Source organism: Muscardinus avellanarius, assembly GCF_963383645.1.
Source record: "Muscardinus avellanarius genome assembly, chromosome: 8".
Lineage (NCBI taxonomy): Eukaryota > Metazoa > Chordata > Mammalia > Rodentia > Gliridae > Muscardinus > Muscardinus avellanarius.
This window is the reverse complement of record NC_137794.1, coordinates 25,636,944-25,657,060: the sequence shown is the minus strand read 5'-3', so window position 1 is coordinate 25,657,060 and position 20,117 is coordinate 25,636,944. Positions and strand designations below refer to the sequence as shown.

General features: G+C 38.7%; 1 protein-coding gene across 1 annotated transcript in view; it reads left to right on the top strand.

Annotated features, from left to right (window-relative positions):
- Positions 1 to 20,117, top strand: part of COL9A1 (collagen type IX alpha 1 chain) — a gene marked incomplete at both ends in the record, with an annotated part of 162,528 nt that overhangs the window by 104,435 nt on the left and 37,976 nt on the right. Inside the window, 10 exons of the mRNA XM_080700071.1 lie at positions 453 to 509; positions 2,200 to 2,253; positions 9,118 to 9,171; positions 12,280 to 12,333; positions 15,807 to 15,860; positions 17,156 to 17,209; positions 17,328 to 17,381; positions 17,516 to 17,569; positions 18,013 to 18,066; positions 19,485 to 19,529. Of these exons, the coding sequence (XP_080556197.1) occupies positions 453 to 509; positions 2,200 to 2,253; positions 9,118 to 9,171; positions 12,280 to 12,333; positions 15,807 to 15,860; positions 17,156 to 17,209; positions 17,328 to 17,381; positions 17,516 to 17,569; positions 18,013 to 18,066; positions 19,485 to 19,529 (534 nt within the window). The remainder of the gene's footprint in view (positions 1 to 452; positions 510 to 2,199; positions 2,254 to 9,117; positions 9,172 to 12,279; positions 12,334 to 15,806; positions 15,861 to 17,155; positions 17,210 to 17,327; positions 17,382 to 17,515; positions 17,570 to 18,012; positions 18,067 to 19,484; positions 19,530 to 20,117) is intronic.

Genomic DNA, 20,117 nt, shown 5'->3' with positions numbered 1-20,117 from the left:
GTGGGAGCTGGAGGGGACACCAGGCTGTGTGTGCATGTTTGTATCATTTTGAACTTCCCTAGGATGTATCAATAAGTATATTAAAAATAAAAAAGGAGGAAGGGACAGCCACAGTTAATTTCTATAGCTGTCTTTGGGTTATAGTTGGAATCCTTTAAAAAGTTTAACTTAGTTGGGCGTGGTGCTCCACACTTAATCTCAGTACTTGGGAGACTGAGATAGGAGATCACGGGTTGGCGGCCAGCCTCAGCTACTTAGTGAGGCCCTCTGCCACGTAGTGAGACCCTGTTTCAAAGAAAAAAATAAAATAGGGCTGGGGGTGTAACTCAGAGGTAGAATGTCCCTGGGTTCCACCCCTAGTACTACAACAAACAAACAAACAACAAAAACCCTTTACTTTTTCACCAAGTGGGGGTGCTGGTTTATGCTCTCTCTCTCTCTCTCTCTGGCAGTGTCCCAATTCCTGCCCACCAGGTCGCTCTGGATATCCAGGGATACCAGGCATGAGGGTAAGGAAATAATTTTATTATTTTCAAGAGTATTATCCACAGGGAGGTGGGGAGGGAAAATGGAGCCTTTACTCCACTGGCCTCCCTTGCATGGATCAGTCAAGTCTGTGTTGGCTCATTCTGTGGCCCAGTGTGTGGTGTGTTCAGCCTGGAAATACCAGCCGATGCCTTTGGCAGGTGTCCTGCAGAGACAGAGGTGCTTAATTTAGCCTGTCTCTGTTGTTCAGGAAAGAAATGCCAGTAAAGTCCATGGGATTGGGAGACTTGAGAACACCAAATCAAGGGCCAGAAATTTGCCTCTTGTAGAGGAAGACAGTGGTGGGGAGGAGACTGTACCGTAGTTGAGGCTATTTTGGTTAAAACAAAATCAGAAAAACTAAAAAATAAACAGAAAAAGAGATTTTCCTGGAAATATTTTTCTCTCACTCGGCCACTGTACACAAGTAAATAACTGCCAGATATTGGGGTGCGTGACTTTTCTTCTTTAGTGAGTCTGAGAAGTTCCAGACCTTGGGGTTCTGCTATGGTCTAGAAGTCCCCAGAGCACTGATTTTCTCATAAAGTTTGGTGGGTTCCCTCAAGAGTGGATGATTTGGGTCTGGGTTTGTGTCTTGTTATTCAAAAGAGAACATTATGCTAACTGAGACTAGCCAGTCACAGAAAGTGAGGGGTCATATGTTTTCTCTCATATGTAGAAGCTAAGGAGAAATCAGGATAGCAGGGAGGCTTTACATAATGGAGAAGAAACCCCCGTGGAGCCAGGGAAGGGGTGTAGAGGAAGGAGGTGGTGGCGAGAGAGAGAATTAATGAAGGAAACACTTCCACTGACACTATTACACATACAAAATTATCAGTGCCAATCTTGATGCCATGTATGGGGGAGGGGAGGGAGAGGGGAGGCAGGCGGGGGAGCTCGCCTCGTGCTGTGTGCATGTATGTTCCTATCACTCTGAACTACATTATGATGTGAAATTACAATACACCAATAAAAGTATATTTAAAAAGGAATTGCGAGGGGCTAAAGTTCTGCCAGACTTGATTTGGGAAGATTTGTTTCACAGTGGACTTTACGGTAGGCACGGCCCACAGTGCTCATGTGCCTGGGACAGGTGGCCAGACAAGAAAAGACGCCCTTCTTCCTGCGCTCCATAGCCTTCGCTTGCTGCACCTTGGTGCTTTCTCTCTGCATTTATAGTTTTATACAGGAAGAGGCAGAAAGTTATGCACTTCTTACCCGGGCCCTTCTCCCACCTCCAGGAAGCATGTTTTCATAGCGGCCTGGGGGCAGGGGACAGCGAAGTGAGTGTCTCAGGGGTTGTCATTCTGAAAGTTAAGTCACTGATCCTGAAGAAGACTTAAAACTCTTAACCCAACTCAGGGAAGAAGGCAGGGAGCAGAAAGCAGGTATCAATGAATTGTGTTGCTGAACTGGGTGCTGAAGCATTTGCTATTCTAGGATGGTGTTTTCCTATATAACCATGACTGACATTTACTATATATAGCAATCATGTAATACACATAATGCTATGAGGTCACTTAAGGCAGTAATTTTTGGTGACATAAACCTTTTCTGAATAGTATATTATCCTAGCAAAGCAGAGTGATTTTGTGAGCCTTCTGGCCACCTTTTGTGCCAAAAGTAATACTATTTTATCAACTTATATTTTTTATTTGTTTTTGCATTTGTTAGGGTCACAAAGGAGCTAAAGGAGAAATTGGTGAACCAGGAAGACAAGGACACAAGGTAAAGAAAATGAGAATTTAGTGGGTAAATTGTGACTAGGACGTAGTGATTACTCTCATTGTAAGTAATTATAAGGGATAGAAAATCATATATATCTCACCTTATCCTTTTCTTTCAGTAATTCTTGATGTGTTCTCAGTAGATACATTAGAATTCTGACTAAGCATAATATTCTAAAATTGTTCAATTATAAACAAAACAAAAAATCAAAACCTAGTTCTAGACACTGTCGCCTTTTTTCCGGGTGGCTACCTTTTCTTTCTTTTTAAAATCAATCACATTCAGCATTTCCCCTTACTGCTTATAATAGTCAAGCATTCAACTAGCTGTTCTACTCTGTAAGATAAAATTTGAAGATATTTGTAAAATTTTATGACGAGTGTGATTAAGACTAGTCAACAGAGAAGCTATAATTGGCTTATAACTTCTCAAGTTCTGAAATAATTTATCTGTTTATTTCTGACCTCATTTAAATATAACCTAGATTCTGAGTCAGCTGGAGGTTAATGATAACTTCTGTTACTATTTGGATAGAAACATGGGATCTATAGCACTATTTGAACTGGGGTTGGCCTGCTCTGCAGAAAAGCCAAGGCTGAGATTTAAAGCATTTAAATGTGTCATTGTTTCATCCACTAGAGTTAATCATCTTTAAATGACTAAGCATTTTACCTCCTGCATAGTGGACAGTCTGTCTTAGTAAATTTTATCACATTTTTTAAAGTCAAACTCTTATTAATGCAGATCTTCCAGACTTTTTTGTTGACATGCCCTTCTAAACCTTTGTTGGATAGTGACAAAAGACTGTTCTTTTTCTTTGCAAGGAAATAGCTAGATAGGCAATTTAGTAATGTCTTCAAGCATTAGTATCCTTAGACTCCTTAGCTAGAATCAGGCTGTTGAATGACCTCACATAATCAGAAAAAAACAGGACAAGTTTCTGTACCTTATTACAGTTTGGACATTTTATCTTAAGTCTCTGAATAGTTAAGGCATTTTATTTATCTGGAATGTAACAGCTGGATTCCCAATGTCAAATTGTAGCAAAATAGAAAAAAAGTGAACACTCTGGAAATTTCTCTGTATGACCTTTTTCTTACTAAATATTAAAATTTATGATTTTGAAAATTAAATTAGTATTTAGTAAGAACCTGGTTTGTACCAGGGTTCATTCTAAATTCTGGGGGCACAGAAATGAAACAAATAGGTCCAATTACAAGGGACTGGATAAATTAAATATGATTTAGTCATAGAATATTAGTTAACCACAAAAAGATGTGCAAGAATCAAAATTACAGCAAAAGATATTCCTGAGGTAGTATGTGCAGTAAAGCAAATATAGTAGACTTCTGTTACTTCCATTGCTCTGCTTCTCTTTCTCCTCCTCTTGGTGACTCTTTTCTGGGGGAAATTTCACTCCCTCATGGCATAGGGTTTGTGGATGGAGCTGACAATCAGGGTATTTTTTTACTCTTTCCATGAAACTACTTTTTTTTGATATCTAAACAAGTTAGTTATGAGGCTTCTCAAATTCAGTTTGGTTTTCAGTGGGAAAATTGTACATATTTTGGTGTTAGGTAATTGTTCCACATTTTCATTGAACGTTGTTAAAATTTCTTTAGTTAATTTCACATTTTTTGTATTAATTTTTTTAAATTTTTTATTGGTGCACTGTATTCATACATCATAGTGGGATACAAAAAAACTTTTGTAGACATACATGCACACATCACCCAGTCAGCCCCCACCCGATCCCCACCCTTATTCCCTCCCCATCCCTCCTTTCCGTGCTTGGCTTAGTGGTTGACATCTAGTATTATAGCAATTTATCCAAAATTAAAAATGATAATCTCACATAACAGTTTCATTTGTCTGATACCAAGCTTTTGATAACTTAAAGATAACATTTCAATATTTCTTTTTGCTTTCTTTCTTACCAGAGAATATTTTTTCTTTTTTTTTAGGTGAAACTATCATATATTTATATATTTATTTTTCAGAAAAAATCTATCCTAATATGAAATATAGACTCTAGATACCCAAAATGATCTCGAAAAAGAACAAAGCTAGAAGATATATATTTTCTGATTTCAAACCACATAAAGCTACAATAATTGAAACAGTGTAGTACTGTTCTAAAGGCAGATATATAAACCATTGGAGTTAAATAAAAGCCTAGAGATAAATTCTTCCATATATTGTCAAGTTATTTTTGACAAGGTTTCCACAAACATTTGGTGGGGGAAATAATAATCTTTTAACTAAATATTGTTGAAAAATAATAATTACATGAAAAAGAATAAAATTGGACCCTTACCTAATTCCATATACAAATATTAACTCAAAATAGATAAAAGACCTAAATATAAATCTTAAGACTATAAACTTTTAGAAGAAAATCTGGGTCATAAAACCTCACAACATTGAAATTGGCAGTGATTTCTTGGATAGGATTTCAATGGCACAGGCAACAGAAGGGTATACAAACTCCATAAAAAATAAAAAAAATATTGTATATCCAAAGACAATGTAAACAGAGTTAAAAGTTACTGATAGAATGGGATAAAATATTTCCAAATGCTATATCTGAAGGTATATTAATATTCCAACTAGAAATCCTAAAAATTGGCAACAATAAAAGCAAACAATACAATTTAGAAATAGGTAAAAGACTAACATAAATAATGAATCTCCAAAGATAGCCAATCTTAGTTGTCTGTTGCATGGAAAATCTTGTTTCTCCAGTTCTGGTGTGTGTTACCTATTTCTTCTTTGTAGTTAATCTCTTTGAGTATTTCTCTAACGCTGGTTTTGAAGACATAAATTCCTTCAGTTTCTGTTTGTCATGGAAGCTTCTTATTTCTCCATCTAATTTGATAGAAAGTTTTGCTGGGTAGGAAATTTTTGGCAGGAAGTTGTTTTCTTTCAGAGTTTGGAATATGTTACTCCAAGCCCTTCTGGCTCTCATGACTTGGTTTGGGAAGTCTGGAGTGATTCTAATTGGTTTGCCTCTGAATGTCACTTGGCCCTTTGTTTTTGTTGCCTTTAAGATTCTCTGCTTGGCTTCCACATTGGTCATTTTGACAATTATGTGGCGTGGGGATCCTCTTCTCTGATCCTGTCTAAACGGAGTTCTATAAGTTTCCTTGACCTGTGTATCGATCTCTTGCTCTGTGTTTGGAAAATTCTCTGCTATTACTTCCTTGAAGAGATTGTTGATCCCTTTGGTTTCACCTTCTTTTCCCTCCTCTATTCCAATTATTCTTAGATTAGCTCTCTTAAAATGAACCTATATTTCTTCAATGTCAGATTTCTGCTGTCGGATATTTTTTTCTAGGTTAGAAACTATGCGTTCATTTTTGGAATGATCATCTTCTAAGAGCGAGATTCTGTTCTCCATGTGGTCTAATCGGTTGTTCATGCTTTGAATTGAGGCCTTTACTTCATTAATTGCATCCTTTATCTCTTTTTGGCTCTCTCTGAATTCTTTTCGAAGCACCTCTATTATTTCTACAGTTATTTTCCTGATTTGATCTTCTAGAAATCTCTGAATTTCTGTGTTATCAGGTTCTGAAGTTGTGGGGTTGTGGGCATTCATTGCTCCATTGTTATTCCTCTTTCTAATAATTTCGGAAGTTTGTGCCTTCTCTGGGTTCTTCCCTTGGGTCACTGTGACTTTATTTAAGGTGCTCTGGATCTCGAGTCTGTGGTATCTCAGTTCCCACTACTCCTTTACTGGGTTGTATCGCAGAGTCTCAGACCCAGGGAGTCAATAGTGGCTGCTTTAGATTATGGGGAGTGCCTGTTTGGGCGTTCTCCTATGGTGTGATATCTCTGCCACCGCCACTCCCCCACTGGGTCAAGTCCCTGTGAGTCAGTACTGGGATTTCTCCTCTGGGGCCCGCAATTTGACTCACTGCTGTTGAGTACGCAGATGGAGCCGTAGTGGACTCTGTGAATTCTGCTGCCGGTGGCAATATGGTGCCGCTGCCATGCCCTCGGCCGTGAGGCTGGCGTATTTCTTCTCTGGTTTTGAGCTCTGCTCTGAGTCCCTGCAGCGTGTGCTGATCCCAGCCACTGGGAGCTTTAGATGCTCACTGCGCCGAAAAATCTGCCGAATCCCGCCCGGCTGATCTGCAGCGGCTCACCTCGGCTCACTGTCCACCGCTCCTCTCTGGAGCCTGGTGGGCTGTTGAGTGTGTTGTTCTGGTGCCGTCTGGTGAATTCGCCGCTGCCTCCGGCAGTAAGGCGCTGCTGCCGCGTCCTCGGGCGTGAGGCCGGCGTATCTCCTCTTTGGCTCTGAGCTCCGTTATGAGTTCCCCTCCTCTCTGGGCCCTGGTGCTGCAAGGAAAGATGGTGCCCACCACTCCGCACTGCAGCTCCAGCCGCAGCACTGCGATCTGGTTTCTTTCTGGTGTCCTGTTTTTCCAGCCCTCTTTTTCTCTGTCCCTTGTAGTTACAATTTTTTATTTCTCTGGTGATGGTGTTTTCTGGCTATGAAAGGCGCTGATTTTGTGGTAATAGAGATTGGTTGTTAGCTTGGCTCTTAAGCCCCGCTTTTCTCAGTCGCCATCTTTCTGGAAGTCTTAATTTCATATTTTGTGTTACTTCAAACTCTAAGTGGTTTCTATGAAAGTTGATATAAGAAGGAAGATAGCATTACAGTAGCCCATTGAAGAATGAACTGCAAGGGGCTAGGGGGTGGGCTGAGGGTAAAACCGAGAGAACAATAAAAAGCCTGAGGCCTGAAGTTTGCATTTGAATTTAATAATCAAATTAGCTAATGAAGATTTTAAAAAATTGTTTATGAACATAGGAATGAACAGTGTAATTTCAGTTGACTAAACTATGGTATTGGCAATGTCATATGGAGGATCAGTATGTATTTAAAAATCTTTCAGTAAAATTATAATAAATGACTAATTCTAAATTTGACATTTTCAACTTGTGTTTATTGGTTAGGCATGTGTTTTTCAACTGCAGGTTAAATATTTAATTCAAATATGTTGCTCCAAAGTTTATGGAGAATCCATGGAATTACTCCATACTAAACTAAGGAAAAATTGCAGCAGACACATCAATTGTTGTTTTTGTAGCTTGCTTTATAGTGCTGTAGGGAAAAAGCAAGTAGCATTTACTTATGCACATGTGATGATTATCCACCCCATGAACTAGTGAATTCACTGGCTTCCCAACTGGGCCTCCTTCTTCATGCTGTCAATCTCAGGTCTTAATGGAATGTAAGCTGAATGTAATTATGAGATTAAAACCAATATGGAAAACTTTCATACTTCATTTAAAAGTCAAGTATAGATGATAGACATAACCTAGTCCTTTTCATTATACACCTAAATGTTCTACATTAACATTGCTGTTAAATTTTTATATGTTATTTTTGTTTGTGTATAAAAATATCTAAAGTATAGTCTATGGAGTAAGAAAATGAGTAAATTGAAATATAGAATTATGAGATTAGAAATGGATTTTAATCTAATATTATGTATATAATGTTATAGATGCATTTTTCTTATGATTAACTTTGTGATTTAAGATACCTGTTACTACAGAAAGTGTAGAGTACTCTATATCTGTTATAAGAAAGTAAAATCTTTGAGGGAAACTAACTTTTTTTCAGAGTCTATAAAGTAATTTCTCTATAAGAGATAGGAGATAGATATCTATTTTGGAATATTCTAACATTTTTAAGACATATCAAAGTTTTTAAAATAGCAAAACATAAAAAAACAATAATTAGAAAATATGGTGGAAGAAGATCCCATTGGCACTAGTGACCAAATAAAAAAATGCCTTAGAACAAACTTAAGAAACGTTAAAGCCTACTATGAAGAAAAGAACAAAACTTTTTTTTTTTCCCATGAAGGTAAAAAGAAAGAGGTTTAACTAAATAGATACACTGACTTGTGAGATAGAAAGATTTAATGTAGTCCTAATGTTAAACAATTAGCATTTTTGTGACCGTCTTCCCAGTGATTCTAAAGTTCATCTAGAAGAGTAAACATTTAGAAAAATCTTAAAGAGTGACTATAAATGATTAATGAAGGTAAGGGAATTTTCTTTACCTAAGATGAAAGTGTGTTATGAAATTTCAATAACAAAAATGAGATAGTATTTGCACTGTCATAAGCAAAGCAGCAGAGCAGAATGGGAAGCCTAGAGCCAAGTGAGTTAGTATATGTTAATGAACTCTCCAATCTGTGGGAGAGTATCTACCCTTCAAATATTATATTGGAATAAGTGACTAATTACCAGAAAAAAGATGTATTTCCTACTTTTTTACATAAAATAAATGCTAATAATTAAAGATTTCTATGCCAGAAATTAAACTGTAGAATTATTAAAAGAAGAATATAAATTAATATTTACATGTTTGGGGGTTGGTAAAGGTTTTTCTGTGAGTGCAATCAAGGCTATAACTCTTTAAAGAAAAGATTGATTTAAATACATTAAAATGTATATGGTAGAAAAATTGTAATAAGACAAATTAAAATGTAAAAAATAATTTAAAAGTCATATGACTTATGGAAAGGTTTGTATATTATTATCACATTTCCCTAATACACACACACACTCACACACACTCACATACACTAAGACATGAGAACACACATTTTCTTTCCTTTCTCTCACTTCCTCCTCTTTCCCTCTCTTTAGAAAAATTTTGAAAATATATTATTAGTGTTTATAGTTGAAAGGTAGGGTTTGGGTGACTTTAATTGGTATACTTCTCTGTATTTTCTTTCTTTCTTCTCTGAATATTCTACAATTAGTATAGACGAGCCATATAAAATAATCTAAGAAAGCATAGTAGAACACTTACTAGAGTGCTTTTCTCTGTTGTTTCAGGGTGAAGAAGGTGACCAGGGAGAACTGGGAGAAGTTGGCGCTCAAGGACCTCCAGTAAAGTATTTTATTTATTTATTTATTTATTTTTGGTGGTACTGGGGTTCCTGGAAGCCCTTGTACCTCCGGGCTACACTCCCAGACCTATTTTTACATTTTTATTTGGAAACAGGGTCTCCTAAGCCAGCGCGTGGGGCTGGCTTCGAACCTGTGCGATCCTCCTGTTTCTGCCTCCCAAGCACGGGGATTACAAGCGTGCGCCACCACGCCCGGCTCCAGTAAAGTATTTAAAAAAAATATTTGTGTAGGATTTGCACACATTTTAAGATTAATTATTGGAATTTTTTGTGTGTAGATTGAACCCAGGAGCATTCTACCTCTGAGATACACCTCTAGCTGTTATACATTTTTTTTTGTCAAAATGAGTAATAACAATTATGAAAATAACTGTAGAAAATTTGTTGAACACTGAAGTATATATATATATATTTTTTTGGTGGTACTGGGGTTCCTGGAAGCCCGTCTATCTCCGGGCTACACTCCCAGACCTATTTTATTTTTGGAAACAGGGTCTTCTAATCCAGCGCGACTGGCTTCGAACCTGCGTGATCCTCTTGTCTCTGCCTCCCAAGCACGGGGGGATTACAAGCATGCACCACCACGCCCGGCCAGCTTTACTGTATTTTGAAACAGGGTCTTGCTAAGTTACTGAGGTCCTCATTAAATTACTGAGGCTGGCCTCAAACCTGCAATCTGCCTGGCTCAGCCTCCAAAGGATGGGGATTACAGGCATGTGCCACCCCACTGGGAGCTTTGGAATATTTTTTTATTTAGTATTTGGATCAACAGCTTTATATTAACACAATGTTCTCTATTTTCCTACCATACTAGCATTGGGAGATAAACACTTTTTTTTTTTTTGAAATAAGAAAGGGTTTCTATCATACATTCAAATACTTTTTTTAACAGAAAAACTTTACATACATTCATTTAGTAGACTCCAGGGCCAGGAATTCTGAAATCACACAGATATTATCTTTTATGTTAAATGCTATCAAATGATATGAATAATTCATATATCCTGAATATGTCATAGGTATATAGTGTACTGGATTAATGTAGCTCACTACTGAATGTAATTCTTATAATTAGAACATTCTTAATTACTCATAATCATGGCTTCTAATAAAAAAGTTAGTCCCTTATTCTTTAGCAGATTGTTTCAATAATATGCAACGGCATTAGAATAATTTTAAATTTTTGTTAAATTAGAATTTATATTACTTTTGCAGTATACAAGAGTGAAGTTGTTATACATTTATTTGTCAAAATGAGTAATAACAATTATGAAAATAACTGTAGAAAATTTGTTGAACACTGAAGTTAGCCAAGGTATAGCCTCTGTGAAAGACAAGCTTGGGGACCATTAGCAGAGAGTTGGGGAAGACAGACACAGGCTGTCTGTACTGCTCTTTCCCACAGGACTGGCTGTTTCAGAAAAGGTTCAGGGAGCTGTGCAAATTAGTTTACCTAGAGCTTAAGGGAAATCAAGCTGAAGGAAACAAGTCAGATCTGGAAGAAATGGACTCTGCTTTTAGGCCACTGGAGGACTTGCAGGAATTCTGGAGGAGCCTGGGGCATTAGTTCCAGAGGCCTGCCTCCTCTGAGCTTTTGATATGAAGCAATAAAGAGCTGGACTCATTTCACGGGTGGGAGATAGTGACTGAACAGAGTAAAAGCAGTCTGCTGTTTTGATCTGATGAAAACTTGGTTGGGATTTAAGGTTTTTTTTTAAAAAGCCATTCTCAAGGGCTTCAGGAAAGGCTTTAGCTAACAACATTCCGGGAAGTGTTTTCGTGAGCTGAGGATCTGTGCAGAGGCGGCATGGCTCAGATGGCCCACTGGGAGACACTGAAAGTGCTTGCTGACCTTCCCGTCTTTGGGAGCAGGAATGTGAAGATATATCTGTAGAGTGAACTGATTTCCACTTTTTAAGTATGTATGCACAATATAAAGTAATATCAGATTTTTAAAAATGAGCTTCTTAGCCTATTTCTACAAAGCTCCGTCCCTCAAAGTACTCCCGTCTGGAGACTGTACTTGGGAGTCTGAGGCTACTGTGATTCACCAAATAGTTTTTAAATTCTTTGTGTAGAATGACCTTCAGTGTCAGAAAATGGGCTACACAGAAGGAGCATTTTAATTTGATATGGCCATATTTCATTTGAAATCCCAAGTGGATAGCCTAAGCTGGATCTTCCTTGAATTTGGGTCCTTCCTGACTGATACATGGGACTTGCGACTGACCTGGACGAGAGGAACTGGTCGAGGACTTAACCTGAGTGAGGAGATGAGGAAAATGATTGGCCTAGAGCAACTCACTCTGGGCCGATGTGGGAGGGGGTCAAGGGCTTTCCTTGGGGAGCATTCACGCACAGTTGCTCTTAGGGAGGCAGCGAGGTCACACTTTACAGGGTGTACTGATGGAGCCTTCCTGCTGGGGGTCCCGAGAGTCCAGAATGGCCACGTTTCAAAAAAGAAAATCCTAGAAATCACCTCTCTCCACTCATTGTTAGAATGATCCACTGCTGTGTCTGAGGCGAGGTGAGACGAGTTCCTTCCACCCGAGCTGAAATTTAGAATGCCTTTATTATAGGAATGGTCTGGTGCACCATCACCACACCTGGTGATGGAAACCCAGCTCGACTACCAGGGCACCAGCTTTTGTGAGCTAGCCTGGAACCTACAACCTTGGTGGCATACACTGCTGGCAAAAAGTTCTTCCAAGGTTTAAGTTATGTGAAGTTACGTGACGAACCATGAAGGAGGTGGGAATGGCTGTCTGTTCTGTATACAAGATAAGTCAGGTATATTATCACCATTCCTCTTATGCTCATGATCTGGACTTTTTTGGTCATTAATAATTCTGCCAGGTTAATTGACACAAGGTTTCTATGTCCTCAGAATTTTGTAGAATGTTTTTACCATCTGAATTCTTGGACTTCTCTTTCTCAGCCAAGAGTGTCTATCAGAGATCCCTGTTTCTTAGTGTTACTTTTAGTTATGATACTTTTAGTTATCTTTCCTCTGGATCAGCTTCTATGATGAGATTTTAAAAAGTATGCTTTAACTAAAATAATTTACTTTTCTCTTTTACATTTCCAGGGAGCTCAAGGATTAAGAGGCATCACTGGCATTGTGGGAGACAAAGGGGAAAAGGTAAGATGGTGAAGATAATGACATAATATCAAAATGTGCTAAATATTTAGAAGTTTGGCCATTTAAAAATAACATCTTCAGCAGCGTGACTTTAGACCTGGTGTGTTGTTGCTTTGTGCTTCGGTGCTCACAGTTTTGTTGTAAGCGCCGGTGATAAAGACAGCAGCAATGCACACTACGTGCCACAGCAGTTTTTCGTGATCTCCCTTGGGGTTTGGCTACAGGACACGCACCCCAACCAATAAACTCGAACCTGCAGATGCTCAAGTCCTTTATATGAAGTGGAGTAGTATTTGCATATAAGCTATGAATATCCTCCCGTATCTTACAGCTCATCTCTAGATGACTTAATGTAAACACTAGGTAAATATTTGTTATACTCTATTGTTTAGGGAATAATGACAAGGAAAAAATGTCCATATATGGTCAGTATAGACATTGGCATTTTTTCCAAATATTTTTGATTCATGACTGGTTGGATCCATAGGTACAGAACCCATGGGTACAGAGGACTACTGTATCATATATTTTAGATTATCTTGGATAAGTTAGAGTGAAGCTGCTCTATTTTATCTCTTTGTGTGTGTAGGAGGTATTGGGGATTGAACCCAGGGCCTCATGTATGTTATACAAGCACTCTACCATCACACCCGCCCCCCCCCCCCAGCCTATATCCTTGTCAGTAGTTAGCAATGATAACACTGACACAGTGCCTGGAGAGCTTCTGGTCAGGCAAGGCAAAGACGAGGCAGCGTGGAAAGGGAGAGGAGAGAGAAGGCAGGATGCCTCCCAGGACACAAGAGCCATGCTTGGCTCACCTGTAAGCTGAGCCCTGCCTTGAACAGGGACCATGTACTGTGGCCAGAGTGTAGCCACCTGCTTTTAGATAAGAAATCTGATTTTCTTAGTATGTTCATTGCAAGATATTCTGCAAGCTGCCAAGAAGGTCTGAAGGAGAATAAAGCCTGTATCAAGTTTGTTACTTATTGTGAGTGACAAATAAATAAGTAGCTAACTATAATGCAAGCAAGAGAGAGATACATCTGAAGCAGGTGGAATGCGGGAGTGCAGATGAAGTGTGGCCTCATCTTGAGAGGGGACTGGGGGGCCTGAAAAGAAGGCGGTGTTGGATGCTGCGTGTACAGGGGGAGATGCTGTTGGTGAAGGGTGGAGAACAGGTACCGCTTGGTGGAGTGAATATCATAAGGAAAAATGATGGAAACTATGTTGAAGATACCCTCAGAAATGTTTTACCTGGGGTATGTGTGAGAGGGGTGTGTCTGGTTTCTCTGTTACAAATGTTTTCTAATATGTTTCTTAAAACATACTAGAAGGTCCAGTTTGTAGGCCACAGAACATTAAAAAGCTTCTCTTTCCACCATGACTTTGACCCTGACCTTGTTCTCTTTGGAGCCACTGAGGCTAATCTGTGTTAGTGCCGTACAGCAATATAGAGCCTTTCACTAACAACAAACCACGGCAAGCTGTACATTGTTGATGCTCAGTGAATAACATTAATTCTTTTTTAAAGACATACGCATGTTATGAATGAAGGGTCAGGCTTATTTTCTCTCTTTTTTGTTGTCTCTCCTAAGTATTTTTTTTGTCTTTCTTCTTCTACCTCCTCTAGCATATTGTTTCCTCAAAACATTGTATTTTAAAACCCATATTAGAGTCTTGTATATTTCTGTATTCACATTACCTTAAGTAACATTCTGTGTGTATCTCTTTTATTAAATGTTAAACTCATTTATTTTGATGCTGATGCTGCTGTTATCTAAGACTTCACTTTTTCTGGATTTAAATCATCCCTAAAAGATGTGACTGTGATCCATCACTTTGAAACTATTTGCTGTTCTTGATATGTTATTTATTTGAGGAATTTTTCTATTTGATATTTTAAAATTTCTCATTTTCTTGATTTCCGTCAGATTGCTTTTTTTTTTTTTAAGCTTTTCTTCTGAACTCAGATGTGGAGTGGTTACCTAGTAACAGCAGTCTGGGACCGAGCTCATGCTGAACAGCAGTAGGAGAGAGAGAGAAAGAGGAAGAGAGTGCATCAAAGCCATTTCTATAATGCAGAGGCTGGGCCCTGCTCTCTTAATGCAAAGTGAATGATGAATTCGAGGTCTTTTTTGGGTCTTACCAGTTCTTTTTTCCCTGGTGAATGTAGCATGCCTCTGCCCTGTTCTAGTTTTTAGGAATCAAAGAATTTCAAGGCTCTGCGGTGCCTCTACTTCTGTTGTGTTTTGTCTTTGATTCTACTGATGTCTGACCGTCTACCACGGGCTTTCCAGTTTTTAGTTCGTTGCACAGTGCCATCCACCCGCTTCCCTGGCCTGGCGTCTGTCCAGGCCCCTGACCGCTCCCTGTTGACTTTCTCACCTCCTCTCAGCCTGGCTCATTAGCAGATGGGCTGCTCATGTCTCATGTTCTTTTGCTTTCTATTCACTGTATAGATGACAATAAGATTTAAAGAAAGGGGTATACTTTTGAAAGGAGCTTATATGAAGAGCATCAAATCACTGTATTTTTGTTTAAAATCACATTTTAATTCTTATAGTGAAAATAAGAAGGTGATAGGTAAAATACTTAGCCAAATCAAAGATCATGTCCACATGTCCAGGTAATTAGACTTACAAAGCTCTGGGTAGGTCTTTTTGTCATCACTGGCCAGGGTATATTTGTTGTTTAAAAAGTAGAGGGTTGTTTTACATAAACTGAATGTAATTATGAGTCCAGGACTGGAGAGGGGATGTTCAGGTCTTCCGACACCTTATTCTTTTAATCACGGGCAGGACTTGGAGGTAGAGGGATCTGGAGTCCTGGAAGTCCCTTCCACAGTGGTGGCACCACAGAGTCGTGGTAGCTGTAGGGTGGCTCTGTGGCCTTCACTGTGAATGAAGTTCCATAGACATTTCTGAGAACTCTGGCAGGTGGCTGTCAAACTTCTTTCAAAAGGTTTGTGAAGCCAGGCGTGGTGGTGCATGCTTGTAATCCCAGTATTTGGGAGGCTGAGACAGAAAGATTGCAGTTTGAGGACAGCCTCAGCTACTACTTAGTGAGGTGCTTTGCAACTCAGTGAGACCCAGTTTCAAAATAAAGAATAAAAAAATAGGGCTGGGGGTGGGGCTTGGAGATAGAATTCCCCTGGCCAGGTTCCATCCCCAGTACAAAAAAAAAAAAAAAAAAAAAAAGATGTGTCAAATTCTCTGGATATGTACTGTTTTTAGTTCATGTCAGCGGTTGAGAATGATGCAGTGTTGACTTAAACCACCAATGATTGCATTAAAGACTGTGTTTAAGTACTGTTGGTGTGATGTGAAATGTAAACTAGCGTTTTTATATCTGAGATTTCTGGTTGAATGCACCTGTTCACTGAAAAATACAATAGGTATGACAAACACAAACCTTCTTTGTGTATGGCTATCATATTTCATTGATCCCAATGTCCTCTGTCTTATTTTTTGCAGGGTGCTAGGGGCTTAGATGGAGAACCTGGACCTCAGGGTATTCCTGGTGCAACTGTAAGTAGCTTTTCTTTTACAAAAATCTAATGATAGATTGTATATTTGGGTGTGTGCAAGTATTGTGTAACTGTTAACAAGTAAAATAGAAAAATGCATAATAGTCTTAATATTTATTTAAAAATTATAATCAAAACAAGCATGTTTTTCTTGAAATGTTCCTTTGCTTTTTTTTTTTTTTTAATAGAGTAGGCCCGTATGTTAAATACTTATGCTTGCTGTGTTTTTTCTTTGCTTTAGCTGTCAGGACACTTAGAGTCACAATAATTATCTCACTTTTAGTCCCTGGACAGTTCTACTGTTTTCCTCTTCTACGGTTTCTCACCTCATTCCATATTTTGACAACCATACATAAACTCGTCATTACTGTAGGCTGCCTCAAGCTTATTTTGGTGGTAAACAGACAAAAAAGCCATTCATTAGTAATCACCTATACTATATAAAAAGTAGAAAAATCTAAGTAAAATAGGATTTATGATTATCAAGATCCTATGATCCAGTGGGAAAGATAGAATGTGACTCACTGATACCTGCAAGATCAAGGGCTAGAACATGTGACAGGGATAATCTATGCAGGAGGACCTCAGAGGAGGGTTGCTCAGAAAGGCATTCTGAGTGGGAAAGGCTGGAAGGTACAAGAGGGGCTCTGTTGGTGGCAGTGGGGCTTATGTGCGCTCACAGCTGCCTGGAGGGAAAGTCTGTGTTAATGAGATGAAATTGAATACATAAGACAGAACCATGTCGTGAAGAATGTTTGATGCCAATCTGAGCAATTTGAACTGATCCGGTAGCAACAGGGAATCATTTGAGGTTTTACAGTAGTTCAGCAATTAAAAATGCTATATTTTAGGAAATGCATCCTCTTGCCCATTGCAACCTATGCCGTATATCATTAGTTGGATAATTTTGAAATAATCCATCATTATCGATTGGGGAATTAAATAATATGGAGAAAATAATAGCAACTACTCCACCCTCAGCCCACAATAACAGTCAGTGAAATGAGCTTTTACATAGCTGTAGTTTCTCATGCTGTTACCTGTGGTATGGAACTTCATTTATTTTATTCGCGCAGAAGCATCAGTCATTTAAAGTGAAAATGAAGACAGGCAGGTCACAATTATTTGATTGTGACCAATGTATTTTTTATGAAAAGGTTTCTTGAGCAAGGCATCTAGGCTAGATCAACCATTGTGATAAAGGGCAAGAGTTAAGTAATGTGCGTAATGCTAAGCTTAACAAATCTATCGATAAGTAACTTTCATTTGTATTAACAAAATTTTGCTTGTATACAGGGCGATCAGGGACAGCGAGGACCCCCAGGAGAAGCAGGTCCCAAGGGAGACAGAGTGAGTTCAAATCTATTTTAACCACTACAGGCATCCTGCTTTTCAGCATCATCTGCTGATTTGGCTGTTGTCTGACTATTGTAGATGCCTTGTTTATTCTTTCTCTTTTGCCTCTCAGGGGGCTCAAGGCTCTAGAGGAATTCCTGGAGTTCCAGGACCCAAAGGAGATACGGTATGTCTGAGCTGTAGTTATCCAGCATTTTTTCCCCCTAATGATTAGTGATTTGTAGTGAAAATTTAGAAAAGAATGTAGGGAATAAGAACGAGTTTTTCTAAGCAACAGTGTGTTTCTTTGTGTGTCTTCAGGGCTTGCCAGGTGTGGATGGCCGAGACGGGATACCTGGAATGCCAGGAGCAAAGGTAGCTGTGCGATTTAGTCCACCAACGAGTCAGGCTGTCTGCCCTGACCAACGGAGTGCAGTATTTATTTCCATTACAATATCACTGGGAGATTTATTTAGCAAGCTTTTTCCCCTCTCTTCTAATTCTTTAAAGAAAATGTCAAAGACAAAAAAATTTACGAGAAAAATATTCTTACTTGTTTGCACTTAGGAACTCTGTAAAATTGCCCCATCGGTGAAAGTAGTCTGAGGGAAATTGAGTTTTAATTGAATTTATGTCCCATATTCTACCTTCTTCACCCCCATCTTGAATTAAGTCACATTTTAAAAGTTCACATAAAGTTAGCTGTTGAGAAAATCCTTCTACTTAAAAAGACTATACTTCTCCTTTTCTTAAAAGAAATATAGCAGTTCATACGGGTTCAATGATGTGATAAAAACCTTTTATCCCTCTCTCCCTAGGGTGAGCCAGGGAAACCTGGACCTCCTGGTGATGCAGGATTACAGGGGTTGCCAGTGAGTATTTGATTCTTTAACTGTTTATTGGTTTATATACATTGTGTGTGTGTGTGTGTGTGTGTGTGTGTGTGTGTGTGTGTAGCACTGGGGATTGACCCCAGGGACACGCTAACTCTGAGTTACACTCTCTGCCCTTTTTGTTTTTTGTTTGAAAACAGGATCTTGCTAAGTTGTTGAGGGTGGCCTCAACATGCAATCCTCCTATCTCAGCCTCACAAGTACTGGGATTACAGATGTTTGCTACCATGCCCAGCTAAGTACATGTTTTAAAGATATTAATTTGAGCCGGGCGTGGTGGCGCACGCTTGTAATCCCTGAGCTTGGGAGGCTGAGACAGGAGGATCGCGCAGGTTCGAAGCCAGCTTCAGCTACTTAGTGAGGCTCTCAGCAACTTATTGAGACCCTGTTTCCAAATAAAATATAAAATAGGTCTGGGAGTATAGCCCGGAGGTAGAAAGCCTCTGAGTTCTACCCCCAGTACCACCAAAAAAATAAAAATTAATATGGAGGGAAAGACATGTTATATAATTTATTAAGTTCTGAGAAAGATATGTTATTTTAGTTTATATTTTCATAGCTTTGCATTTTGCCTTTTGGTATTTTTCTCGGATTATCTGTCAATTTCTATAATAACTGTAAATAGAAAACTTGGATTCCTGTTCTCTTGTTAGTTTATTGTCTTCTTTATATCGTTGTACTTCTAGCCAGTTGTGAAGTTTTTGTTTTCAGGGTTGAACCACAGAGGGTTGAGAGTATTCTCAGGGTTACAAATGACAATTTTTGGATTATGTGCTGATTTGAGGCATTCCTATTGGTGTTTCCCCTCATTGATGGGGCTGGAAATTCATGTGGACTAGATTGCACGCATTCTTGACTCGTTTCAGGCAAATCTTTCAAGTACAGGATACTTGGTAATATCAAGGACTGGCCCCCAATCTGTTATACATCTGACAATTTTTAAGTAAACAGAAGATATCAGGACTTCTGCTGACACCAAATATCAAGTCTAGAATCCTGCTATTCATTTTTTTTCTTATATAAAGCTCGGCAATTTCAATAGGCCTTCATCTTATTGTTCTGTGCATGGAACCGTGTTATGTGCCTATAGCACCTGTCCTGCCCATAGGAGTTTCTGTTGACCTGAAGATGATATTGAATTCTAGGTTTGAAAACTCATCCTTTAAAAATAACATTAGTGTATAGATAGGATTTGGTGGTTTTAACAAGCCAGATATAGTAAAATAATGCCCTCTACACTGTGGGTAGTTCTGTAACTGACTGTCACTAGAGGTTGGCAGCTATATAGCATCTCCCTCACACTAAGTCACGGCCTCTTGGTGGTATGTGGTATACTTGACATCTCCTGGAGTCTTGGGATAGGTGATTAAACCCACATTCTGTGTGCATTCTTTTAGGGTGTTCCTGGAATTCCTGGTGCAAAGGGTATTGCTGGTGAAAAGGTAAAAGATTATACTTTTAAATTCATATTTTTCTTTATACCTTTATTATTATGTTTTCTAAATACTTTTTAAAATCTAGAGCCTGCCTTTTACTATATATTTAACCTTATGGAAAAATCAAAAGAGAAAAAGATCTAAGTTTTCAGATGCTAACTTTTCACCAGCTGAAGAAGGTTGCTGATTAGACTTTCTTCATGAAAATATCATCCTTTGCCAGTATAAAACAGAGAATATTTTCTTGTGACTTACTACTTAAAATGAGGAAGATATTATTAAGAAATTATATCAGTGAATATTATGATATTTAGCTTAAGTTAAAAAGGTGTTTGGCATTTTGTTCACATATTGATCAATTGGTGTGTATATTCTATACAGAATTTAAAATAACAAATGAAAGAAAAAAGGGATAAAAGACAGCTTTGCTTTAGATTAGAACAGGAAGACTGTGAATGCTGTAGAAATCAGTTGCTATTATAGTATATGGGTCCAGCCTTTCAATCCCAGTGGTCCGCAGCCTCCTGAGCAGAGGTGGTCCCCAGCAGGCAGCTGTGAGAGACAGATGACAGAAGTGGCCTTTCCAGACAAGTG